This window comes from Plecotus auritus (assembly GCF_963455305.1).
Source record: "Plecotus auritus genome assembly, chromosome: 10".
In the NCBI taxonomy this organism is placed as follows: Eukaryota; Metazoa; Chordata; class Mammalia; order Chiroptera; family Vespertilionidae; genus Plecotus; species Plecotus auritus.
The window spans coordinates 3,521,958-3,548,449 of NC_137785.1; the positions used below are offsets into that span (position 1 = coordinate 3,521,958).

Consider the following 26,492-nt stretch of genomic DNA (forward strand, 5'->3'; position numbering starts at 1 on the left):
GCCTCGGGACGCGGGGACAGGACTGCAGAGGGGGCGCGGGTGCGGGTGGGATGGGGCACTCACACGGGGTCCTGGTGGGTCCCCCCCTTGTCTCCTGCAGCCTCGCTCCCTGGGGGCCGCGTCCCTGTTTAAGGCCTGAGATGGCCTTTCTGTGCGTCGCTGCCCAAGGCTGTTTCTCCAGCGACACCCCTCCGTCCTCCAGCTCCTGTCCACCTGCCAGCCCCCCGCTCCTTGTTCCCAGCAGACAGCTTCCCCAGCATCTCCTACAACCAACCTCTGTGATGGCCCCCCCCCCATATATGCTGCTCCCTGGGCTCCCCATCTCCGCTGAGGGCAACTCTATCCTCCTCCTTCCATCCAATCACATTTCTGATGACGGTACCCACTCTCTCCCAGACCCCGGATGGACCCAGAGGAGTGCTGTCAAGTCCTCCTCAGAAGGTTCCAGAATCCCACCCGGCCCACTATTCCCACAGCTCACCCCGCGGAGGGATCTCCTGCCTGCACCCCGCAGGTCCTCCTGCTCCCCCGCTGCTGCCTCCCTCTCCCCCAGTTCTGTCCTCAGCACAACAGCCACAGCGACCCTTTCAAGGGGGCGTCACCCCACGTCCCTCTCCTGCTGGAAACTGTCCTGGGACCCCACCTCCCTCAGCACAGCCCCCGCCCTTCTAACCCCCTCCCGCTATGTGGTCCCCCAGGCTCTGTCTCAGCTCCATCTCTCTCTGCTCCACCCACACCCGCCTCCTGGCTCTTCCCAGAGACCAGACCCCTCCTGCCCCGGGGCATGCGCACTGCAGGTCCCCCCTGGGCAGACCTCCCTCCAGAGGGCCTCCTGGGCCATGACCTTCCAATCTCTTCTCAAGGTCACCTCCGAGGGAGCCCAACACTGACCACCCATCAAACAGCCCCTGCCCTGTCCCACAGCCCACACCTGGGTCCCCTTCCCGTGGTGGCCCCAGAACCCTTCCCTCTCTCCCCCTCCCCCCTCCCTGTTCCCTGGCTCTTACACACTCTGTGCCCCACACACCTGCCCACGGGCCAGCGGGTCTCCCATTCCCCCTCAGTGAGGCCCCAGAGGCAACCCCAGCGCTCACACCTGTCACTCAACCAGCCGCGGCTCCTGCAGGGGGAGCCCCTCCCTGTGCTGGACACAGTGACCTCATGGCTGTGGTCCCAGCTCAGCTGTCCTGGGGGGGCTGCAGCTCCGGGTGCCTCCCGGGGCCCTCACTGCACCTGCACTGCCCACAGCGCTGCTCCCCTAAACCTGCAGCTGCCTCCCCTCCCCACATCCTGGGGGCCCACCGGAGGCTGGAGAGAGGGCAGCGGGCAGAGCACAATCCCAGCAGGACCTGATGTCAGAGGAGGAATGGGGGACCCTCCTCAGTGCTAACTCCACAACCTGGTTCCCCCGAGAGTTCAGGGCAAGAACATGAGGCTGGGGAAGGAGGCAAGAGCAGCAGGAACCCGAAATCCATCTCTCCCCACCGCGGGCTCCTGTGTGCAGGGACCTGGGTCTGTGGGACAATGACGGGGAACATGTACCCTGAGTCAGACGGGGACACCCAGAGAATGAGACCAACATTCACACACACACACACAGAATAACTGGCATAATAGCCACAAAAGCAAAGAAATAACAAACACCTGAAGGTGGGGGCTGAGGGCAGGACCCAAGCTGACTTGAGGGCCCCCCCAAAGCCCTCGCTGTCCAGGGTCCTGGAGATGCGCTGCATTAGGACAGGGGACCAGGCCTGGGGGTGTGAGGCCCTGTGAGCACAGGTCCTGGTGGGACAGGGCTCCCCTGGGGGACAAGGTCAGAGGAGCAACAACATGACTCAGCCGAGGAGAGACCACGTCAAACCCAGGATGCAACGGGCACCGAGTGGGCAAGGCCCCACCACACCCGCTGCTCACAGCCTCTCCTGCCCTCCCTAAACAGGCTCCGCAGGCAGATTCTGGAAGCTTCTCAGGTTTCCTCCCTACATTTTAGGAATCTTCTCCTCCATTAACCCATCAACCCTTCAGGGGAAGAATTTGGAAAAAAAACTAATTCACATGCAGATTCTTATTCTCAACAGGGAATCAAGACATTAAAACTCGGTGCCACAGGAAGTGAGGACCCTGATGGAGTTGGCCTCACCCCAACTCTGCCAGAGCAGGAGAGTCCCCCGGAGGGGAGCACAGGAGGGAGGGGGCGTGGGGACCAGCGCCCGCATCGTGCTGCGAGGAGACACACTCAGATGCCAGCTGCAGACACAGCAGTCAGGGATTCGGAAGGTCCCCAAGGGGAGGCCTGAGTCAGTGTTTATCACTGGTCTGCACCCTGCATTGTGCTCACCCCAATCAAGTCCCCTTCCGACACCATTTGTCCCCGCTGCACCCTCTTCTTCCTCCCCTCTCCCTCCTCTCTAGCGATCACCACACCGTTGTCTGTGTCCATGAGGTTTTTCTTCTGTCTGCTGGTCTTTGCTTAATCCCTTCACCTTTCCTCCCACCCCCACCCCCACCCCCTCCAAGCCTCCAGTCAGCTGTCAGTCTGTTCTCTTTTTATTTTTATTAAATATATTTTATTGATTTTTTTTTTACAGAGAGGAAGGTTGCGGGATAGAGTTAGAAACATCGATGAGAGCGAAACAGCGATCAGTTGCCTCCTGTATGCCCCCCACTGGGGTTGTGCCTGCCACCAAGGTACATGCCCTTGACCGGAATTAAACCGGAAACCCTTCAGTCCGCAGGCCAACGCTCTATCCACTGAGCGACACGGTCAGGGCTGTCAGTCTGTTCTCAATCTATGGGCTTGTTCCTATTTTGTTTCTTGGTGTATTTTGTTCACTGGGTTCCCCTATGGTTGAAACCACAGGGTGCTTGTCTTTCTCTGACTGGGTTAGGTCACTTAGCATCGTGCTCCCAGACCCACCCATGCTGTTGCAATGGGTAAGAGGTCCTTCTTTTCTATGACCGAGTAGTATTCCATTATGTAAATGCCCCACAGCTTTTTTATCCACTCATGTGCTCTAAAAATAGTAATAATAGCAGTTAGCATTGATTGAGAAATTCAGTTTCACTTTCCAAACATAAATTACGGAATTATGCAATGGAGGGCGTCTGGCTGAACCATAGTTTGTGTACAAACGCTTGAGGGAGACACAGTCATCAGGCATTTGGGAGGCAATTCCTTTGTGGTTGTCGTCAATGCTCACCCGGGGATAGTGTCCATTGATGCTGAGGAGAGAAGGAGGAGGGACAGAGAGAGGAAATATCAACGTGAGAAAGAAAGGTCCATTGGTTGCCTCCTGCACAACCCGCCCAGGGCCAGAGATGCAGCCTGAACCGAGGTACGTGCCCTGGACCACACTGAACCTTGGACCCTGCGTTCCCAGGCAGACGCTCTACCCACTGTCACAGTGGCTGGGGCTGCAGGCACTGGTTCCCACCCATCCTTCACCCCCGGGGCTTTGGGCCCTGGGCACTCTGGAAGCCCCAGCCATCACGGCCACCATCTAGGCCGGAAACAGAAGGAAGGGAAAGAGAGAAAGGGGGGACACCTGACAGCCTCAGAAACTGCTTTGCTGCAGGCTTTCCACAGCTCTTGTATTTTATTTTTATTGACTGATGTTAGAAAGAGGAAGAGAGGGGACGATAAAAGAAATTGATTTGGCCCTAGCTGGTTTGGCTCAAGGGATAGAGTCAGCCTGTGGACTGAAGGGTCCCAGGTTCGAATCCAGTCAAGGGCACATGCACGGGTTGTGGGCTCAATCCCTGGTTAGGGGCGTGCAGGAGGCAGCCAATCAATGATTCTCTCTCATCATTAATGTTTCTATCATGATGTTTGTATCTCTCCCTCTCCCTTCCTCTCTGAAATCAATGAAAACAATCAATAAAAACATATTAAAAAAACCCACTGATTTGTGGTTCCACTTATTTATGTATTCATTGACTGATTCTTTATTTTTGTTATTCCTCAACTAAGGATACCTCTCTATTGATTGATTAGACAGAGGTGGAGGGAGGAGGAGAGACAGAGAGAGTGAGAGGAACATCTACAAAACAAACAACAAACACCCATAGGCTTAGGGCTGAGGGCCAGACACAGACCTGAGCCCAGGCTGACTCCACCCCAAAAGCCCTCGCTGTCCATGGTCCTGGAGATGTGCTGCATTAGGACATGTGACAAGGCCTGGGGGATGGGAGTCCCTGTGACCACAGGTCCTGGTGGGACAGGGTTTCACTGAAGGGACAGGGTCAGAGGAGCAGAGAGGTGACCCGGCCGAGGAGTGACCACGTCAAAGCCCACGATGCACTGAGCATGCTCCGTCCTCACAGCCTCTCTTGTCTCCAGCTGTGACTGGCTCAGCAACAAAAACTCATGGGCTCCATGAAGGTTCAAGGTGCTTCCATTAACTTCCTCTCAGACTTTCAGCCATCCTTCAATGAACCCATCAACCCTTCATGGCAAGGAATGAACAGAGTCACATCCAGAATCTCATTTCAACCCGGAGCAGGAAGTTGCAGCTCAGAGACCCAGGGAGGAAAGTCAGGGATGGGGATGGGGAGGGCCCAGCCCTACCTCTGCTGGACAGGAAAGAGTGGGGAGCAGGGCTGGACCAGCGCCCCAATGAGAATTTCTTGAGGCAGGAAGTGGGAGCGTGAACACATCTTCCATCACTGAGTCCCCACAAGGCAGCCGCCTCACGCTGTGGAGGACAATCATCATGAGCAGATTCAGGGCAGTGGCTGTAACTGGTGACAATCTCAAAGCCACTTCATGCTCACAGTGTCCCACAGACTCCCCATCACCCAGGCCTCCCTCTGCCCACCCCTCCCCGCGGCAGGTCTCACCTTTAGAAGCCGAGAGAGACACATCAGAGCCCTGGGCGCTGTCACTGCCTGGGGGGGACACACACCAGGACAGGGTCAGAGCCCCAGGACAGGAGACTAAGGAGGAACTAAGTGGGAGGGTCCCCCATGGCTCCCATCTGCACTGTCTCAGGGTCTCAGGGGTCACCCCTCCATACTCACTGGCAGCCTGAGCGTAGCTCCCTCCTTTTCCACCTGCGGGAAGAAAACATCCTGTGAGAGACAAGGGAGGAGGCAGGGTCATGAGGTCCTAAAGGAAGCCCTAGTCCTGGGCCCAGAGAAGTTTCCAGAACCGAGTGTATAGACCCAGGGCAGGATCAGGAAACCTGAGGGAAGTGCATGTGTGGGGACTGGACCCACCACCCTCCTGGAGTCTGTGCTCAGCAGGGACTTGCCCTCTGACCTGGGGCTGCTGGGAACGGGGTCCCCACCACCAGCATCATCAGGTGGTAAGTGGGTCCCTCATTTCCCACGGGCCTCACTAAGGAGTAAGTGTGAGCACAAAGCCCCACACTGGCCATCACACGCATGGGGACGGTACTTCCGTGAATGAGGCGGGACACACGTCTACCTGGGCTTGAACCCCCAGTGGGACAGACACTCAGACCCCACCCCTGCCCACCTGAGCGCCACCTCCCCCACATCACAGCTCCAGCCACAGCTCCCAGCAGAACCAGGCCCCCAGCGATGCCCAGGATGATGAAGATGAAGGTGTGAGAAGGCGGCTCTGGGAGGAGAAGGGAAGGGAGGATGAGGGCCCTGACCCCAGGCCTCAGTCCCGACCCCACTGAGGTCCCCCAGGGCCCCTGCTGCCCTGAGAAGAGGCTCTGTGCCCACGGCCCTCCTCACCCCATCTCAGGGTCAGGGGCTCGGGCAGCCCCTCGTGCTGCACATGGCACGTGTATCTCTGCTCCTCTCCGGGGGGCACCCCCACGGCCGCCCACTTCTGGAAGGTGCCATCCCCCGCAGGCCTGGTCTCCACCAGCTCCATGTCCTGGGTCTGGTCCTCCCCGTCACGCTGCCAGCTCAGGCTGATGTCCGAAGGGTAGAAGCCCAGCGCCCAGCACCTCAGGGTGACCTCACGGGCAGACACGGGGTGGTGGGACACGTGTGCCTTTGGGGGGTCTGAGGGGAGGAAAGAAAATGCAGGAACTTTGCATCCGCCATGGGACACTCCAGCAGCGCCCATGTGACCATCCTGAGAGTGGACAGACACCTGGGTCTGGGAAGGAGCACGCAGCCCCCACACCAGCCTGGGCAGAGGCAACTGGAAGGACCACCTAGTCTTTAGAAAGTTCTAGAATCAGAGTGACAAATCCCAGATAGGAGGCAGGTCTCTGAGAGGAGAAAGGGATTTGTGGTCCTGACCTGGGTGGAGGCCACGTGACTCAGAAAAGCTGGGGTCAGGCCTCAGACACAGGGGTGTGGGCAGCGCACAAGGCCTGAGGGAGAAGGTCCCCGTGGGTCCCAGAGCCTCTGCAGGTGATGAGTTATTTCAGGGGGTCTCCTTGCACCCAGGAGAGCCTGCACCCCTAACTTTCCCTGAGAGGAGGGGGAGTCCCTCTGGTACCTGACCTGGACATCCAGGGACTCCCTCCCTGACCCCAAGGAGGGGTGTCTGACATTGACACCCTGTCCTGTCTCCTTGTAGGACCCCAGCCCCGGGGAGAGGGGGCGGCCCCAGGGCCCCTGGTACCTGCGCGCTGCAGGGTCTCCTTCCCTTTTTCCAGGTACATGCGCAGTGACTCCACACACAGGCCCTCCAGGTAGCTCCTCACACGCTCGGCCACACCCGCCTGTTCAACTTTGCTCTTGGACATCAGGGCCGCCGTGTCGGCCGCGGTCCAGGAGGTCAGGTCCTCGTTCAGGGCAAGGTAGTCGGTGCCGTCGTAGGCGAATTGCTCGTACCCGCGGAGGAGGCGCCCCTTGGGTCCCACCTCGCAGCCAGACATCATCTGGAATGTGTGAGACCCTGACCCCGCCCCGAGGTCAGCCCCGCCCCGAGGTCAGCCCCGCCTCGAGGTCAGCCCCGCCCCGCCCCGAGGTCAGCCCCGCCCCGAGGTCAGCCCCGCCCCGCGGGGCCTGAATCTGAACTGAAAGTGAAATCCGGTCAAAGTCCCCGCGGGCTCCTCCCGGGTGGGGGCCAGGCGGGTCCCTCCGCCTCGGGGTGACGCTCGGACCCTGACCTTCGGGGCGACCCCGACCCGTCCGTAGGGAGGGGCGTCGTGACAGGCCCGGCGCGCGGCTCACCGTCCTCGCTCTGGTTGTAGTAGCCGCGCAGGGTGTTCAGGTCCACTCGGTAAGTCTGTGCGGTTTCCTTCATTTTCTGCGTGTTCCGGTCCCAATACCCCGGGTACACCTGCTCCACCCACGGCTGCTGCATCCACGGCGCCCGCGGCTCCATCCTCGGACTCGCCGCGTCGCTGTCGAACCGCACGAACTGCGTGTCGTCCACGTAGCCGACGGCGAGGAAGCGGGGCTCCCCGCGGCCGGGCCGGGACACGATGGTGTAGAAATACCTCAGGGAGTGGGGGCCTGGGGGGCGGACGGAGGGCAGGGCCGGGGCTGACACGCGCCTTCCCTGCCCCGCGCCCCCGCCGGGTCCCCTCTCTCCTCCCCGCACAGCCGCCCTTTCCGACCCCGCACTCACGGGCCCAGCTGGGGGTCAGGACCAGCGCCCCCGAGAGCAGCAGGAGGAGGGTGGGGGGCCTCAGGACCCGCATCCTTGGTGTCGGGGGACCTTCTGAGTCTGGGCGCTGCCGCGGAGGAGTTACAACCAGAGCCGCGGGGACGCTGACTGGCTGCTCTGGAAACCGCTCAGCCAATGGGAATGAGGAGTCGGAGTCGGGCCGCGTCACGAGTATCCAGGAAAGAGGCGCCGACACAGGTTTGGAGAGGAGAAGTGAAACCAGGGCGCTGGGGAGTCCCCACCACGGAGCTGCCCACCCCCCCCCGCCAGACTCCGTCCCCTGCTGAGACCTGCGCGCAGGCCTGGGCCCTGGACTCGGTCTTGACCCCCCTCCTGCGCGGAGCGCCCGTCACACTGTCCCCCGAGGCCGGGCCCAGGCGCTGTGCTGTTCAGGGACTTTCCAAGGTTTGGGGTTCACCATCTCTGTGCACCTCACACAGGAGGGAGGCCCCCAATAATCCTGTTTATGTGGTTCTGTCTGTCACAGTCACCGCTCACGGAATCACACGGGAAACAAGTATTAATCACGTCGCATGCTCACTGCCCGTGAGAGGGTAACAGAGGCATGTTTTTATGGAAAACACCCATTTCCCAGAGAACAAGGAGGAGAGAGGAGGGACCTGCTCCCCTTTCACATCCTCCCCGTCTCCCTGGGAGACGCTGGGTGTTCACATTTGCTTCTGCGTTTTATCTGTTACTGTGGCTGCAGCTTCTTAGGACACAGACGGCCTCACAGAAATGGGCAGGAGCAGCGTTTTCCTGACCTTTTCAGGTCAGTGTGGGTGCTCACCTGTGACAGTCACTGCAGCGACACAAGTGGTCGTTTCTGAAAGGTCTCTGCACAGTGAGACCTGAAACCATATTGACTGTGTTCTTCTTGTTTTAGTTTTTTAAATATATATTTTTTATTTCAAGTAGGGAGAGAGAGATAGAAACATCAATGATGAAAAAGAATCATTGCTCAGCTGCCTTCTACATGCCCCACACTGGGGATTGAGCCTCTAACCCGGGCTTGTGTTCTGACAAAAAGGAGAACTGTGACCTCCTGGTTCATAGGTCAATGTTAAACCCCCGAGCCCCGCTGGCTGGAAATATTGAATATTTCCTGTTCTGTCATGTCACCGTCCCCAGGGCTGTCTTGCTGGGTGGCTCTGTCCTCATGCAGGTCAGTTAAAGTGATGCCTGTGTCTCTAAGTCCCAGAGCCCTCCCCGTGCTGGTGCATTAATCACCGTCATCAAAGCTCACATGTGAGTCTGTTCCCACAGAGCCCCTAGGAAAGTGTGTCCGCACTGGGGAGGGTCTAGCTGACGTGGTGGGACACCCCTGTTCCAACTTCTGGTTTTCTCTCGGGGCTCACATTTCATCAAGACTACAGGCCTGTCTGTTGTCCCCTGCCAGGTGACATTTCCTGAAGGGAGAAGCTCATGTTCATTATTTAAAAGTATTTTTTTTTATTGCCAAAACCGGTTTGGCTCAGTGGATAGAGTGTCAGCCTGTGGACTGAAAGGTCCTAGGTTCGATTTCAGTCAAGGGCACGTAACTTTTTTGCGGGCACATCCGCAGTAGGAGGTGTGCAAGAGGCAGCTGATAGATGTTTCTCTGTCATCGATGTTTCTAACTCTCTATCCCTCTTCCTATCTGTAAAAAATCAATAAAATATATTTAAAAATACATATATATATAGTTATTGATTTCAGAGCAAAGGGAGAGAGAGAGAAAGAGAGAGAGAGAAACATGAATGATGAGAGAGAATCTTTGATTGGCCTCCTCTTGCTCACCCCATTGGGGATCAGGCCCACAACTCGGGCATGTGCCCTGGACTGGAATCAAAGGTGGGACCCTTCAGTCCGAAGGCTGATGCTCTACCCACCGGGCCAAACCAGCTCGGGGACTCACGTTCCTGTTTGAGAAAGTGTGTGCCAGTTCACCCAATCTCAGCAATCCTAGTGTCTGTGTCATTCATTCTTTCAAGTAAACAGGGCCAGACCGGTGTGGCTCAGTGGCTGAGCACTGACCTCTGAACCAGGAGGTTAGGGTTCCATTCCCGGTGAGGGCACCTGCTGGGTTGCAGGCTCCATCCCCAGTGGTGGGGCATGCAGGAGGCAGCTAACCCATGGTTCTCTCCCATCCTGGATGTTTCCATCTCTGTCTCCCTCTCAGTTCCTCTCTGATTCAAATTTTTTAAAATATATTTTTTCTTGATTTCAGAGAGGAAGGGAGACGGAGATAGAAAAATCCATAATGACAGAGAATCATGGACATGCTGCCTCCTGCACGTCCCCTACTGGGAATTGAGAACACATCCAGGGCGTGTGCCCTTGACCTGAATGAAACCTGGGACCCTCCAGTCCGCACACCTATGCTCCATCCACTGAGACAAACCAGTGAGGGCTCAACTTTTTAAAAAGTAAACATGGATCCCATGAGAAAGAGGCTAGCCCCATTCACACACATGATCTCCCTGGTACATGACACTTGGGATGTGGCAGAGGGTTTTCTGTGTACGTCCCAGGTCGTCATATAAGGTTATTTTAATCCTCCATTTTTATTAAAGACAGTTAAGAAATTAATCCATTTGTGTAATGAAGGCAAGATACATGTATCTTCTTTTTAACAATATTTTTTTATTTTTCAATTACAGTTGATGTACAATATTGTATTATTTTAGGTGTACAACTCTGGGGTTAGACATTCATAGAACTTATACAGGGATCGCCCCATACATGTAGGACCATGTGACCTCACATGCAGCTGTTACAACATGAGTGACTGTGTTCCCTGTGCTGTGCTTTCCCCCCCATGACCACACTGTAGGGACCATGTTGTAGTTCCTCCTCCTCCACCTTCTCTGCCCAGTCCCCCCGCCCTCCGGCAGCCAGCAGTCTGCTCCCTGTGGCTCTGAGTCTGTGGCTGCTGTAGGTTCTGTTGGGCTGATCCCAGGGGCTCTGAGTGCCGGCTGTGGGGAGGGTGGTCATTGTTCTGTGGTTGTGGGCGGATGCAGGCACCGCGTTCACCTTTGGGGCATCTCCACCGGAGGCCACGGTGTTTTAAAATGTGGATGGAAGGATGAGGCTTCAGTGAAGAGAATAATTTCACCTCCTTCCACCGCGTCATTTAAAGGGAAACTGGTTCTGTTCTCTGTCTGTCTGTCTTCTCTCTGCAGGTCAGTGCTGGTGGGAGGAACGACGATGGAGGTCGGGTGTCAGCCCATTCGTGCTGAGCTTGGCCTCAGCGCCCCTGTCAGCGGAGTGAAAAGGCCAGGATGTCCTTCATCTCCTGCCAACAGTGTTGACCCCACATCCTGGGAAAGGCTCTCAGAGACTGCAGGGTTCCACGGACCACACTTTGAGAAAGGTTGTTCTGTATAAACCAGAGGGGGTCTCCCAATTGTCCCTGCCTTTGCCTGCTCTTCTCTTCCCAGAATCCCTCTCCATAAGCCTGATCCTGCGCCCCAAAACTGAGCTCACAGCATTGCCCCTGGGACCTTCTAGAAGAGAGCTCACCCTGGAAATCCGACAGGGAGAGTCCTCAGCCTGGGAGGTGGGGGAGGGACAGGGGTGTCCCCTCTGGGACAGGGAGAGTTTGTGCCTGAAGACACCAGTCCCCCAGACCCCTCCTGTGGCATCTACACCCCAGCTGAGTGAGCGCTCCCGTCCCACACAGACACCTGACCTGTCTGTAGGAGCAGCCATCTTGGCCCTTTATTTTATTCCTTTTAATTAAAAATTGTTGTTATTGATTTAGAGAGAGAGGACGGGAGAGGGAGAAAGAGAGGAACGGGGATGGGGAGAGAAGCACTGATGGTTGCCTCCCCACACGCCCTGACCAGGGGTCACACCTGAGACCTTCCAGTGCCCAGGACAACACTCACCCTGAGCCCCCTGGCCAGGCCTGGCCCTTTTATGCAAATGGGCCGCGTGCTCAGCCCTGAGGCCCCGCCCACAGCGGAGCAGTTTGTCCAGCAGCACATTCTGTGAGCCAGGACTCGCTCTGCACCGCTTTCTCCCACGTGGCGGCCACCAGCTGCCGTGGCCACTGCGCCCCTGACACGTGGCTCCTGTGCGGAGCAGGGACTTCACTTCAGGGACCTGTCATCCAGCCGCCGGGGGTCGTGTAGCCGCCCCATGAGACGGCGCCCGGCTGAATGCTCTCAGTGTCCAGTCTCTGCCCCGCAGGCCCCGTGGGCTCACAGACGGATGGAGGTGACCGTGTTTGCACGTGGAAGCCACGGGGCTGCATGTGTCACTGACGCCAGTGGTGTGTGTGGGTCCCAGTGATCCTCAATCCCAGTTGCCCAGGAGCGTGTAATGAACACGCATGTAACACCGAGTGCACAGGCGTGACCTCAGATGTGAGTTAGCGCCCTCAGGGTGTAGGGCTCACAACGCCCCTCCCTGCAGCCTTCCTGTGTGCGTCCCCCGGACCTCGGTGCTGTGTTTGGTGACCCGGTGACAGGAGCAGGCACAGCAGGCTTTCCCGCAAGAGAAAGTGTCTGTTGAACCAGCAGGCGCAGCTCCCTGGAGGCCCCGCACATACTTAGTGAACAGGAAGCGGAGGAGGTCGCTGTAGATTCCACCCTAGAACCCCTTACCTGCTGCTCCTCCCCTTAACGCCCCCCAACACTCTAACAGCCCCGTTTCCCTTCGCCCTGGAATGCTCTCCCACAGAGGACATTATATGTGAAGCGTTTGCAGTTGTGGATGAGAATTTCTCAAACCAACACCCAAAGGTGGAAACCAGGAAGGAAAACATAAAACTTGTCCATGTCAACCTCACACTCGAGAGAGAGAAACTCAGGCCCAGAATCAAACTCAGAGACGCACCAAGATGTTGACAGAGAAAGGGCCCCGTGGACCAGTGTTCCTCAGCCAAAGCCCAGGGCACCCCTGTGGGCAGGCGAGGTGGGTTAGTCATCATTGCTGGGGGAGATCGCGTCCCTCGGGGGCCATGGGGCATCCTAGCGGGAAGGGGGAGATGGGGCACATCTAGGAGGTGGGCTCTGGATGGCGACCTCGGGAGGGTCTGGGGAAGCAGGCTCATCGGATGGGTGGTGTCAGGGGGACAGTGCTGTGGGTGGGCAGCTCAGTGACTGTCCAGGGACAAGGCCGCCTGCAGCGAGGATGGGGCGCAGCTGGAGAGAAGCAGCCTCGCTGCCATGAGCCCGCGCAGGGGGCTGTGTGGTCCTCCGTGAGCTGTGCGGGCCTGTGTGTGTCTGTGTGTAGACGCAGGGAGGGTGGTGTGGCTCTGTCTCCCTTGTCAGGGCCTCGGGACGGCGTGTCTGAGGGTGATGCTCTGAGAGGTGACTCGTGTCCAAGGGGAGAGGAACCGGCCCCGCTGTGAGCTCCGGGCCAGCTCCCGACAGCACTGAGGCCTCGCGGGTCAGACCAGGTCCCGTGGGGGCTGCGTGTCCTTCTCTCCGAAGCCCAATGTCTAAAAGCATCCACAGCCCAATCCGCCAGTGAAGCACATGAGGGACAACGTGGGAAGAAGAAACGCGGATGTCAAACAACTGTCTGTGTGACAGACACATGGGGACAATAATGAGAACGTGGAACAAGAGAAACAGGGATGAAATGGAAATCCATCGGTTTGGGAAAGATGGAGGAAAGGATGGGAGTGGGGGCAGAGGGAGGGAGACACCCTGTGGTGCAGGCGGAAGGAGGTGGATGCACACAGTTTCTAAGGAAGCTTTTCCCTAACGTCCCCGCCATTCAATGTGCTCACACTCCCCGGGGCTGGTGGCCTCAGGGGGCTGAGCATCCACCTATGATCCAGGAGGTGAACTTATGATGTAGGGTCAGGGCACAGGCCCTGGTGACCCTCCCCATCCCCAGCAGGGGGCGTGCAGGAGGCTCATGACTGACTCTCATCACTGATGTTTCTGTCCTTCCCTCTCTTCTTCCCTGAAATCAATGCAAATGTATTGAAAGACGCAGTAATAACTGTGCTCACATTATGCACAGAAATGTCTCCCTCGGGCATTTATCCTGAGAAAATAACCACCTGTGCCCTAAGAACACACCCATGGAGGGATTTTTAAGCAGTTTTTACTGCACTCAGGGCACTGAGACAAGTACAAGTAACCTTGTAATGAAGACGCCGTGTGGGTCCCTCACAAAGGAGCAGGCAGTGCGGCTTGGAGAGACTCACAGGTGACTGACATACAAGTCCGGACAGAATTAAGGAGCAACTTGCAGAGGGGCTGCGTTTTCCTTGGAGAAATGCCGAGTTTTCCTGAAACCAGTGAAACCCAGCGCTCTCACACACGTGCGCCCTGGACAGCGTTGGAGAGAAGCGTCTTCCCTTCCTGCTGTGAGAGCGACAGACGCCATCGCCTCCACTCAGCAGCCTGTGCCACCACTCCCTGCCCCCTGGCCTGGCCCTCAGCGACCATTCCCCCAGAAATGCCAGCGCAGCCTGACCCGGAAGCAATGTTTTGTTCTTAAAGTTCCCGCCTGCGGAGAAAGGAGCCCTTGTCCATCTGGACCAGCCATGGCCTCCCTTCTCCCCACGCACCTCTGCCAGCCCCGCTCCCCTGGCTGGTGGGTGAGGGCCATGCTGTGGCCTTTCTCCCAGCACCAGCCTCTTTCTGGGACGGGCCCTGCTGCCTCCCGCCCCGCCCCGCCCCCATCCCAGCACTGGCCTCCCCCTTCCCCCCAAAGTGCGGTTCCCAGTCCCGGACAGACAGCGGTGCTCACTGAGCGTCACCACCCACACTGTCCTTCCCCATCGGAGAGGCAGACAGTGAGCTCCGCGCCTGGCTTTCTCCAGCTTCCCTGCCGGTCAGAGGATGCTCTGCAGAGCTGCGTGGGGCCTGCGTTCTGTGTCCATGTGGCCCCTAAGATGCAAAAGGAGGGACCATCTCTACTCTCCCAACTGGGGGGGGGGGGGGGGGAGAGCAGCTGCTGGCTCAGCGGGGCGCAGCTCCCAGGCCTTCCCGGCTCGGCTCTCCCGTGGGAACCGGTGATGGTTCCTAATGACACGGTCCCAGTTATGTCCCCAGAGGCCGAGCCTGGTCACCGCACCTGCCGCAGCGCCTCTGCCCCGGGAACACAGCAGCCCGCTCCCCGGAGGGACAGCCTCCGCCTCAGGCCCGGAAGCGCCCGGGGCTCAGAGGACGCCCGTGCGGGTGGCACCCGTTACAGGGCTATGGGCCCCGCGCCCCCCACGGGTTCCCCTGCGAATGGGGACGCCCCGGGGCCAGGGCCTGGGGGGACCCGCCGGCGGCCCCAGTTTGAGGTCAGCAACGGGCCAGAGGGTCCCTGTGCGCCCTGGGGCGGCGGCTGCCTCCTGCTGCCCAGGCCCGGCCCGCAGGGGGCGCTGCGCGGCTCTGCCTGCATCTCCGCTGCTGCCGCTGAGACCCGGGGTGGGGGCTGTGCCCCCGCTTTATTCTGGGCCTTCTGCTCCGTGGCCCTGTCCCCGCACCCTCCGGGAGGAGGCCCTGCACTGGCTGCGAGGCCGAGTCCCGGGACCCGCCCCCCAAACGCGGACAGGACGCGGCCGGGCAGGTCCAGGCTGCGGGCCTCCCCGCGGAGGGAACTGGTCGCCGCCCAGGCGGGCCCCTGGGTCCTGAGCTGCAGCGGGGCGCGGAGGGGTCCCCGAGTCACCTTCCGGCCCGGAGGCCACAGAAGCAGCCTGTTCTCGGGGTGCCTCTGCCGGGGGACCCCCTGCCACGCGGCTGCCCTCAGCCCCCCACGCAGCCCCGAGGCCCCACGCGCCCCAGCGCCGCCGCCGCTCGCGGGTCCGCAGGGGCCTCAGGGCCGGGACTCCCTGTGGCCGGGCCCGCTTGGCCGCAGCCGCCCGCGGTCGCTAGCCGCGCAGCTGCAGGGGGGCCTTGGCCTTGAGCTCCAGGGGAGGCCCGGCGGGGGGACGGCGCCCCGGAGCCTCCTCTGCAGCTGCCGGGGCGGCCCAGAGCGGCACCTGGCTCCTGGGCTCAGCTCGCAACTGTCTGGGTGCGTCCGCCCCCAGCACCCCCTCCCCTCCCCTCGGGGCTGCGCGCTCCTGGCTGGGCCTGTGCGGGTCTCCCGCCGCTCGTCCGGCTTCCCCACCGCCTCCCCCGCTCAGAGCGGCCCGTCCGCCGAGCCCTCACGGTCAGGCTCCGTCTAAGGATGGCCCGAGGCCTGGGTTCCCCTCCGTGGCGCCCGCGGCCCAGCCCGGCGTCCCCCCAAAAGGTTCCCCCTGAGCACGGTCCCAGGAGGGGGCGGCCGTCAGACCCGCTGAGCTGAGCGCAGCAGAGGGGGTGGCGCTGTCGCCCCTTCAGGCCCCGGAGCGGAACCCGCCGCCCAGGATCCCAGGAGTGAGGGGCGGGGCCCCGCGGGGTGGGTGCTGCTGCGGGGCCTCAGCTCTGGCCTGCGGGCAGCGCAGGGGGCTCCTCTTCCCCTTGGGGTTCCGGTCCCCACACCTGGTTTCCTTCTCCCCCAGGGAGGCTGCGCGGGAGCGGAGGGGGCGCTGGGCCCCGTGGCCATGACACCCCGGGGATGTGGGGCCTCTGAGCCCTCCCCCCTCTGCCTCCTGCGGCTCCTCGCCTGCTGGGCAGCCGGAGTGTGCGGAGCCCGTCAGCTGAGGGGGGCGCACCCCGAGCTCCTGGGCCTGTAAAGCGGCCCCTGAATCGCGGTCCTGTTGCGAGTCTCCTGTGCGGACGCCCCCGCGGGAGGGACGCTGCTCCTGCGCCCGCACCTCTGGGCGCCCCCAGGGGGCAGCACGTGCACGTGGACCCCAAAGGCCACGCCCCCGGCCCAGCCCCAAGGCTGTAAAGTGGGGGTTTGTTGTTTCTCTCTCAGGTGCGTGTCTGTCCCCACAATGGAAATGCCTTCCTCCTGGGGGTGCGCACCAGGGGGCTCACTCCACACGCCCCCATTTCGCAGGACCCACGCGCTCCGGGCTGTGAGGGAGGCCCTGGCCTCCCCTCTGTCATCAGGACGGTTGGTACGTGCGGCTCCTTTGCTCACTGAACACTGTGCTCAGCCTGATGCAGCGCCCCCTCTCGCAGAAAGAGGGGTGCCCCCCACCCGGGAGCCAGAGCAGACGGCCTTGCTGAGGGGCTGGGGCGGGTTCTCAGGGGACGGGGCGGAGCGGGGAGGGGGGGACAGGGGTTTCTCCAGCAGCGCCCCCTCCGTCAGGCCTCCAGCGGGGCGGCTGGGAGCGAGCGCAGCGCCCGGGCGCGGGGCGACTTGCTGAGGAGGTGACTGTGTTTGTGGGAGACACCCCCCCACACACACATGGAGGGGTCCCGCTCTCAGTCCCCTGACCGCGTCTCTGGGACTCGCGATCGCACCGCGCAGGCCGTCTCCTGCGCGTCCATGGAGACGGCCCCGCGCACGCAGCTTCCCGGACCCCCCGCCTCTGGGGACACGGCGCCCGGGACGCGAGGAGGCCCCGCGGGGCGCAGGGCGACCAGGAGGCCTTCCCGGAGGGGTGCCGGAAGGGACCAGGCCAGGACTCACCCACAGAGATGCTTGGAGACGCGCAGCTTCCTTGTCGGGTTCCCGGCGCCCGACTGTCCCTCCTGGACCCGCCTGTCCCTCCTCCGCGGCCGTGACGCGGCCCGCAGTCCCTCCTCGGCTCCCGGGCCACGGCCTGTCGGGGGGCCCGGGGTCCCCGCGCGGAGGTCAGCACTGGGGGAGCCGTGGCCGCGGGGCGGGCAGGCGGGAAGGGAGTCAGGAACAGGGCGACGCTCCGCAGAGGCTCCGGTGCCCCGAGACCCGCAGCCCCAGACCCGGCGCCCAGCGAGCAGCGGGGGCGGCGGCCGCGGGGCCACGGCGGGAGCCCTTCTGGAGACGCGCCAGGGCGCCACGGGTGGAGCTGGGACTGCGCCCGCCCCATCGGCGGCTGAGTTTGGGTGGTGCCCCCCGCACCCTGGTGAGCGCCCCAACGCCAGCGCTGCGGGTCCTGCCCCTCGGCCGAGCCCACCGACGCCGGGGCGGCCCTGGCAGTGATGAGCCTGAGTCAGGGTGGGGGTCGGGGTCCGGGTCGAGTTGGGGCGGGGCTGAGGCGAAGGCTGGGGACCCCGGTTCCGCAGCCCCTTCCTGGGCCCCGGGCTGCGGGCGCTCACGCGGCAGCCCCGCCCCCCGCCCCCGGCGTCTGCAGCGGCCGGTCCTCGGGGTGGGCGGTGCCCCCGCCAGAGGATGGACAGCGAGGAGCGAGCGGTGTGGCCGCAGCCCGCCCTGCTCTGTCCTGTCTTTATTGGCGCTAAAGTGTGAGCACATCCAACATGCAAGTAAGTGAGACTCACATGAGATCACACACACACACACATATAAACTTTTATGTATGAAGAGGTGGGGAGGGGAGAGAGAGGGAGAGATAGGAGAGGTTAATTCTTACTGGGGGATATTTTCCCAGTGATTTTCTCTCTTTTAGAGAGAGCACAAGGGAGGGAGGAGGAGAGGGAGAGAGGGAGGGAGCACCCATGTGGAGAGACACGCCCATTGGCTGCCTTGCACGCGGGGAGGAGTCTGCAACCCAGGCACCTGGGTCCTTCCTGTCCCACTGTGCGCACCAGGAGAGCGGGGTTTTCATTTGTTTATTTGCTTCAAAGACGTTTAGAGCGAGAGGAAGGGAGAGGGAGAGGCAGGTAGAAACATGGATCGGTTGCCCCCTGCAGGCCCCCTACTGAGGATCCAGTCAGACACCAGGGCTTGTGCCCTAATAGGGAATGGACCCTGGGGCCTCCTGGTGCCTGGGCCACCCTCACCCTGAGCCACACGGCCAGGCTGGAAAGCGGGTGTTCTGTCTCCATTACACAAGCAGCAGGCGGACAGGAAGCCTGGAGCAGAGTCCTCACTACATATTAGTGATGAGTGGATGGATGGATGGATGGATGGATGGATGGATGGCTGGATGAATGGATGGATGGATGGATGGATGGATGGATGGATGGATAAGTGAATGGATGGCTGGATGGACGAATGAATGGATGTGTGAATGAATGGATGGATGGACGAATGAATGGATGGCTGGGTGAATGGATGGATGGATGAATGAATGGATGGATGGATGAATGAATGGATGGATGGGTGAATGGATGGCTGGATGAATGGATGGATGGATGAATGAAGGATGGATAAGTGAATGGCTGGCTGGATGAATAGATGGATGGATGGGTGGATGAGTGGATGGATGGATGGATGGATGGATGGACGAATGAATGGATGGATGGACGAATGAATGGATGGATGGATGGATGAATGGATGGATGGATGAATGAATGGATGGATGGACGAATGAATGGATGGACGAATGAATGGATGGATGGACGAATGAATGGATAGACAAATGAATGGATGGATGGATGAATGAATGGATGGCTGGGTGAATGGTTGGATGGATGAATGAATGGATGGATGGATGAATGAATGGATGGATGGGTGAATGGATGGATGGATGAAAAATGGATGGATGGATAATGAATGGATGGCTGGCTGGATGGATGGATGGATGGATGAATGATGGATGGATGGATGAATGAATGGATGGCTGGATGAATGGATGGATGGATGAATGAAGGATGGATAAGTGAATGGATGGCTGGATGAATAGATGGATGGATGGGTGGATGAGTGGATGGATGGATGGATGGATGGATGAATGAATGAATGGATGGATGCATGAATGGATGGGTGGATGGATGAATGAATGGATGGATGAATGAAGGATGGATAAGTGAATGAATGGCTGGATGAATAGATGGATGGAGGGTGGATGAGTGAATGAATGGATGGATAAATGAATGGATGAATGAGTGGATGTAAGGATGGATGGATGGATGAATGTATATATGTATGTATGTATGTATGTATGAATGGATGAATGAATGGATGTAAGGATGGATGGATGGATGAATGAATGTATGTATGTATGTATGTATGTATGTATGAATGTATGAATGAATGGATGAATGAATAGAAGGATGGATGTATGGATGTATGCTGGGACCAGCTTCCTTACAGCTGACCTGACACAGGAAGGAAGGTTGACTCTGTGCATGGAGAGTCAGGGACGTCTCTGAAGAGAGCACCTTTCCCCCCAATCAAATCTCCACCAGCTGCTGCGGGATTATTGGTAATTTGGCAAATAACCAGATGGTCCTGAGGAGCAGCTGGACAACGGCAGGAAAAGGTGACTGTGTTCCCTGTGGATCGGTCTGAGTTCCAAGTCACAGCTGTTCTCTGGGGTGAACTGACACCCACGGCTGCGTCACATCCCTCCCCCTCCATTCATTGTACAATCACACCCCATTCCCACGTGGGCACCGTCCTCAGGGCTCCCCTGCTCCCAACGTCAGGCTGACACCAGGATGGTGCAGGCTGAGCATCTCCACTGGGTCAGGAAGCTGTTCTCTCCCCTGATGGAAATGCCACGGTTCTTCCTACGGTGGCCCCAGGGATGGTAAGCCTGGAGACTGTCCCCTGTGAGCTGTGCTAACGCTGCTCAGAGTCCTGGGAATCCCTAATGTCCACACGACCCCACAGGAGACCATGATGTGCTTCCTTAGCCACACAGAGTCCTGCTCTTTGGTGACTCACTGTATAACCACTAGCTCTCCTCCTCCTCCGTATTCTCTTCCCCTTTCTTCTTCTTCTTCCTCCTCTTCCTCCACTTCTGCTTCTGCTTCTACTTTTGAGGTTTTACCTGGAAAGAATTATTCTTGACATACAGACAGGATTTAGGGAAAGTAATAATTAGGACAGACAGAGAGATACCCTCAGAATCTAAAATTGGGAAAGAACCAGAACAAATAGGAAATGGGGTGAAATTACAAAGATAAAATTTTAATAATAGATGAAAAGATGAAGGATCACATGCCCAGAGAGACGTGGACAAATCCTATGTATACAGTGGATTTTCTCAGGGTGAAGGTGGGATCAACAACACTCACAGAACATTCCAGTCCTCAGCGGACCCTCTTCAGTTTTATTTGGTCACACACTGGCCCCATCCCGACTCACCCCTACCTAGATTTCTACCCCACAGCTGAGTCCGGTCAGCTTTTGAGGGAAGGGATGTCACAGGGGCCTCCTCCCTGCACCTGCTCTCTCTCCACATCATGTCCATCCTCGTCCCACTGGCTCTTGTGGTTGTAACATATCCACTCTCAGGGCTACAGGATTCTGTCCTATGAACACACCACACTCCTCTGCTACTGCTCACGTGCATTTGTCTTATATGCAGATTTTGCAAACTGTGCCACTATGAGTAAGTTCTCCATATGTTCTGGCACACATATGTATGAGTGTCTTTGGGGATATAACCAGGAGGGGAATTGCTGGGGCAGTGGGTGTGGTGAGTGCTGCCAGAGCATTTTCACAGTATTTGAAACAACTTACTCCCCAACCAGGAATATAGGAGAGAAACAATGAGTCCAAATTCCTGCTAACAATTGACTTTGTCTGATTCTTTCATTTTTGCTCTCCTGGGAGGTGGGCACCAATATCACATGGTGGCTGAACTTGAGTTTCCCCTCTGACTAAAACTTTTGGGTTATTTTCATCAATGTGTAAACCATGTAACCATCCTCAATAGGAGGATGGACTGGACTCTTGTTCATGAGTGAGTGGGACTCTAGTAAGATTCCTGGGTCCTTAACTACTGGGACCCTTTGGCTATGAATGGATCTGTTGGCAGAGACCTGTGGGATGAGACAAATGTCTGGTCTTTGCCCCTGACTCCTGGCACTGAGCTCCTAACACCCTGGGCACCTCCTGAGTGACAAGTGTCTTTGGGATGCTGATGAGATGGCTCTGGGCTGAGGGGCCTGGAGGCTTCAGGGTGGGGGCTGGTCCCCAGAAAGACCAAGCTGATCAGAGGGTGGGAACGTTCAGATACCTAGAAGGAGGCAGAGCAGGAGGAGCCTGAAAAGTCATCTCTCCACACCACAGAGTCCTGTGTGCAAGGACCCTAGGTCTGCGGGACACTGACGGGGAACATGTACCCTGTTGCTGTCCGACGGGGACACCCAGAGAATGAGACCATAACTCCCACATGAAAGCACTAACAGGCATAATATCTACAAAATCAAAGAAACAACAAACACCCAGAAAATGGGTGCTGGGGCCCCATCCAGACCTGAGCCCAGGCTGACCCGCCCCAGGAAGCCCTCGCTGTCCAGGGTCCTGAAGATGCGCTGCATTAGGACAGGTTTCAAGGCCTCAGTGATGTCTGAGTTCCAGTGACCACAGGTCCTGGTGGGACAGGGTACCCTGAGGGACAAGGTCAGAGGAGCAGAGAAGTGACCCAGCCAGGGAGTGACCACGTCCAAGCCCACGATGCACTGAGCATGCCCTGGGCACAGGCCCCGACCACACTCGGTCCTCACCACCTCCCCTGTACACACCTGGGACAGCTCAGCACAGCAAACACATGAGCTCTGGAAAGTTCTTGGTGTTTATATTTATTTCCTCAAAATGTAGCATCTTCTCCTTTGATTTACCCACCCACCCTGCATGGCAAGAAATGAACAAAGTCACCCCCAGAACCTCATTTCAATGCGGAAGGAACAGCTTGCAGCTCAGAGCATGAGGGAGGTAAGACAGCGATAGTGAGGGCCCAGCCGCCTCTGCTGGACCAGAAAGTGTGGGGAGCAGGGCTGGGCCAGCCCCCCCATCAGAGGTTCCTGAGTCAGGAAGTGGGATCGTGAACACATCTTCCATCATGCAGTCCCCACAGGGCAGCCGCCTCACGCTGTGGATGACAATCATCATGAGCAGATTCAGGTCATTGTCTGTAACTGGTGACATTCTCAAAGTTCACTTCATGCTCACAATGTCCCACAGACTCCCCATCACCCAGGCCTCCCTCTGCCCACCCCTCCCCACGGCAGGTCTCACCTTTAGAGGCCGAGAGAGACACATCAGAGACCTGGGCACTGTCACTGCCTAGAGTGCACACTCAGACCCCACGCCTCCCCCACCTGAGAGCCTTCTCCCCCACATCACAGCTCCAGCCACAGCTCCCAGCAGAACCAGGCCCCCAGCGATGCCCATGATGATGAAGATGAAGGTGTGAGAAGGCGGCTCTGGGAGGAGAAGGGAAGGAAGGGTGAGGGCCCTGACCCCAGGCCTCAGCCACGACCCCACTGAGTCCCCCAGGGCCCCTGCTGCCCTGAGAAGAGGCTCTGTGCCCACGGCCCTCCTCACCCCATCTCAGGGTCAGGGGCTCGGGCAGCCCCTTATGCTGTACATGGCACGTGTATCTCTGCTCCTCTCCGGGGGGCACCCCCACGGCCGCCCACTTCTGGAAGGTGCCGTCCCCCGCAGGCCTGGTCTCCACCAGCTCCATGTCCTGGGTCTGGTCCTCCCCGTCACGCTGCCAGCTCAGGCTGATGTCCGCAGGGTAGAAGGCCAGCGCCCAGCACCTCAGTGTGACCTCACGGGCAGACACAGGGTGGTGGGTCACGTGTGCCTTTGGGGGGCCTGTGGGGGGGGGGGGAGAAAATGCAGGATCTTTGCATCCGCCATGGGACACTCCATTAGCCCCCATGTGACCATCCTGAGAGTGGACAGACACCTGGGTGGGGGAGGGCGCACACAGCACACACACCAGCTTGGACAGAGGCACCTGGAACGACTTCCTAGTCTTTAGAAAGTTCTAGAATCAGAGAGACATAGCACAGGGCAAGCGGCAGGTCTCTGAGGGGAGTGTAGGGATTTGTGGTCCTGACCAGGGTGGAGGCCATGTGATTCAGAAAAGCTGGGGTCAGGCCTCAGACACAGGGGTGTGGGCAGCGCACAAGGCCTGAGAGAGAAGGTCCCCATGGGTCCCAGATCCCCTGCAGGGCCCATGGGAACCGCTGATGGGCTTTTTCAAGGGGGTCTCCCTGCACCCCAGGAGAGCCTGCACCCCTAGTCATCCCTGAGAGGAGGGGGAGTCCCTCTGGTACCTGACCTGGACATCCAGGGGGACTCCATCCCTGACCACAAGGAGGGGTGTCTGACACTGACCCGCTGTCCTGTCTCCTTTTAGGAGCCCAGCCCTGGGGTTAGGGGGCAACCCCAGGGCCCCTGGTACCTGCGCGCTGCAGGGTCTCCCTCCCTTTTTCCAGGTACATGCGGAGCCTCTCCACACACTCCCCCTCCAGGTAGCTCTTCTGACGCTCTGCCGTACCGCGCTGGTCAAATTTGCGCTTTGTGATCTGAGCCACCGCATTGGCCGCGTTCCAGGAGGTCAGGTCCTCGTTCAGGGCGATGTAGTCGGTGCCGTCGTAGGCGTATTGACTGTACCCATGGAGGAGGCGCCCTTCGGGTCCCAAGTCACAACCAAACACATTCTGGAAGGTGTGAGACCCTGACCCCGCCCCGCGGTTAGCCCCGCCCCGCGGTTAGCCCCGCCCCTCCCCGAGGTCAGCCCCGCCCCGCCGCCCGCCCCAGGGGGCCTGAATCTGAACCGAAAGTGAAATCGGGTCCAAGTCCCCTCGGGCTCCTTCCGGGTGGGGGCCGGGTGGGTACCGCCACCTCGGGGTGACGTTCGGACCCGGACCCTCGGGGCGACCCCGGCCCGTCCGTGGGGAGGGGGGCGTGACGGTCCCGGCACGCGGCTCACCGTCCTCGCTCTGGTTGTAGTAGCCGCGCAGGGTCTGCAGTTTCACTAGGAAATCCTTCGCGACTCTCTTGAAATTTTGTGTGCTCCGGGCCCAATACCCCGGGTACACCTGCTCCACCCACGGCTGCTGCATCCACGGTGCCCGCGGCTCCATCCTCGGACTCAGCGCGTCGCTGTCGAACCGCACGAACTGCGTGTCGTCCACGTAGCCGACGGCGAGGAAGCGGGGCTCCCCGCGGCCGGGCCGGGACACGGCGGTGCTGAAATACCTCAGGGAGTGGGGGCCTGGGGGGCGGACGGAGGGCAGGGCCGGGGCTGACACGCGCCTTCCCGGTCTCGCGCCCCCGCCAGGTCCCCTCGCTCCTCCCCGCACAGCCGCCCCCTCCGACCCCGCACTCACCGGCCCAGCTGGGGGTCAGGACCAGCGCCCCCGAGAGCAGCAGGAGGAGGGTGGGGGGCCTCAGGACCCGCATCCTCGGGGTCACCGGACCATCAGATTCTGGGTGTTCCCGCAGAGGAGTTATAACCCGGAGCCGCGATGACGCTCATTGGCTGCTCTGGAAACGGCTTAACCAATGGGAGTGAGAAGTGGAGCGGCGTCACGAGTATCCAGGAGGGAGGACTCAGCAGGGATTTGAGATAAAGAAGGGAACCTCAGGGAGAAGGGGAGCCCCAACACTGAGCGGCCCTGCTCCAGACTCCTCCCTGGGCTGAGACCTGAGCGCCAGGCCTGGGCCTGGGACTGGGCCTGCCCCTCCTCCTGCAGGGGGAGCGCTCTGCCCCCTTCTCCCTAAAGGAGCCTCAGGCTGGTGCTCTGAGCTCCACTTCACCCAGAACATGCGATGCGGCCCTCACAGCTCTGGAAGCTTCTATGAGTGAACAGCAAGGGTCCCTCAGGCACAGCCCACAGGGGCCATGGGCGGCTCAGTGAGTGACGTCAGTCAGAGGCCTGGTCTTCATGCCCCTAGAGACCCTGACGCCATTACCGAGTGCAAGCAAGGAGACTCCAATATTTTATAAAATTGTAAAACCCAGGCCGGTTTTCCTCGGTGGATAGAGTGTCAGCCTGCGGACTGAGGGGTCCCGATGCCAGGCAAGGGCACATGCCAGGGTTCTGGGCTTGATCGCCAGTAGGGGGGGCATTTAGGAGGCATCCGATTAATGATTCTCATCATTAATGTTTCTATCACTCCCTCTCCCTTCCTTTATGAAATCAATAAAAATCTTTTAAAAAATCCCAGAGTCACCAGACGCCCTTTCCCTCAGGAGCAGTGGTTGCAGCTGATGAAACTCTGTGCAGGCCGCACGGGAAGGGGCCAGTGAGCCCCATAACCCTCAGCTCCTGCACCTCCAGATCTGCTCCCCTCTCCCCTGCCCACTCGCTGGCTCAGGGCACCGGGACCCCGGCATTGAGTTCTCAGGACCCCGTTCCCTCATCTGTCACACGGGATGGTGACAGGACCGTGGGGAGGAGCCCAGGGCAGGGGGTGGGAGCTCCGGCCTCTGACACCACAGCTCCAACCTGGTGTCAGGGTCCCTCAGGAGTGAGCTCAGTGCCGCCTGGGGATGTAGCTTCCCACTCTGCGCCTCTGCCTCCTCCTGGGATAGAGGAACGTGGACGTGAATGCAGAACAGAGGTCAAGGGGGGTGCACACCATGTGCTCTCCATGCTCACTGTGCTCACACGGCTGGGACATGTGAGCTCTCACCCAGAGTTCACAGGAGGAGCAGCAGCCACAGGGATGGGAGACGGGACTGGGTTCCTTGTTGGGTTGATGTGGCGACCTGGGATGAGAGGATAGAACATTAAAATGTCAAATGGGAAGGACAGACCTGGCCTGTTGCACCCGTTAAACTCTTTGACAAATGAGATGATCTCTGCAGCCATTTCTCTCTCTCCCTTTGCTGCCTCCCATGCACAGAGCATCTCTCACTCACACCATAGAGAAGGCACAGAGAGAAACGAGCCCCAGCCTCCCAGGGAGCCAGAGACCATTGCAGCCCAAGGCAGCATTTCAGGAGGAAACACACGGGGTCCTGATGTCACCGGGCCAGTGTGGCTCAGCGGTTGGGCATCCCCCCCGTGCACCAAGGGACGGCCGGTTCCGGTCCCAGTCGGGCTCCTGCCTGGGTTGCAGCTCGGTCCCCAGTGGGGAGCGTTACGGAGGCAGCAGATGTTTCTCATCAACGTTTCTCTCTCCCTCTCCCTCTCCTTCCCGCTCTCCTTAAAAATCACTGAGACATACATTGTTCAGTGGTCTGTATATCATGTTGTTACACCACAGACTAGGATTCTGGGTGAACATCTGTGTGTGTGTGTGTGTGTGTGTGTGTGTGTGTGTGTGTGTGTGAAGGGGCCTTATTTTATGTCAGAATGTTAACGTTATCCCCCAAATTCTACACACCAAC

The 26,492-nt window shown here is 59.2% G+C and overlaps 2 protein-coding genes across 2 annotated transcripts in view; both read right to left on the reverse strand.

Annotated features, from left to right (window-relative positions):
• Positions 1-26,492, reverse strand: part of LOC308236262 (patr class I histocompatibility antigen, A-2 alpha chain-like) — a gene marked incomplete at its 5' end in the record, with an annotated part of 117,558 nt that overhangs the window by 39,245 nt on the left and 51,821 nt on the right. Inside the window, 2 exons of the mRNA XM_080645738.1 lie at positions 4,840-4,887; positions 5,020-5,052. Of these exons, the coding sequence (XP_080501864.1) occupies positions 4,840-4,887; positions 5,020-5,052 (81 nt within the window). The remainder of the gene's footprint in view (positions 1-4,839; positions 4,888-5,019; positions 5,053-26,492) is intronic.
• LOC308236264 (class I histocompatibility antigen, Gogo-C*0202 alpha chain-like) lies at positions 21,915-24,627 on the reverse strand. Its single transcript, XM_080645740.1, has 6 exons — positions 24,484-24,627; positions 24,084-24,368; positions 23,553-23,828; positions 22,682-22,957; positions 22,373-22,560; positions 21,915-22,226 (listed from the first exon to the last, which is right to left on the reverse strand). The coding sequence occupies exons 1-5, from the start codon at positions 24,554-24,556 to the stop codon at positions 22,421-22,423; spliced, it is 1,050 nt and encodes a 349-aa protein (XP_080501866.1). The 5' UTR covers positions 24,557-24,627; the 3' UTR covers positions 21,915-22,226; positions 22,373-22,420.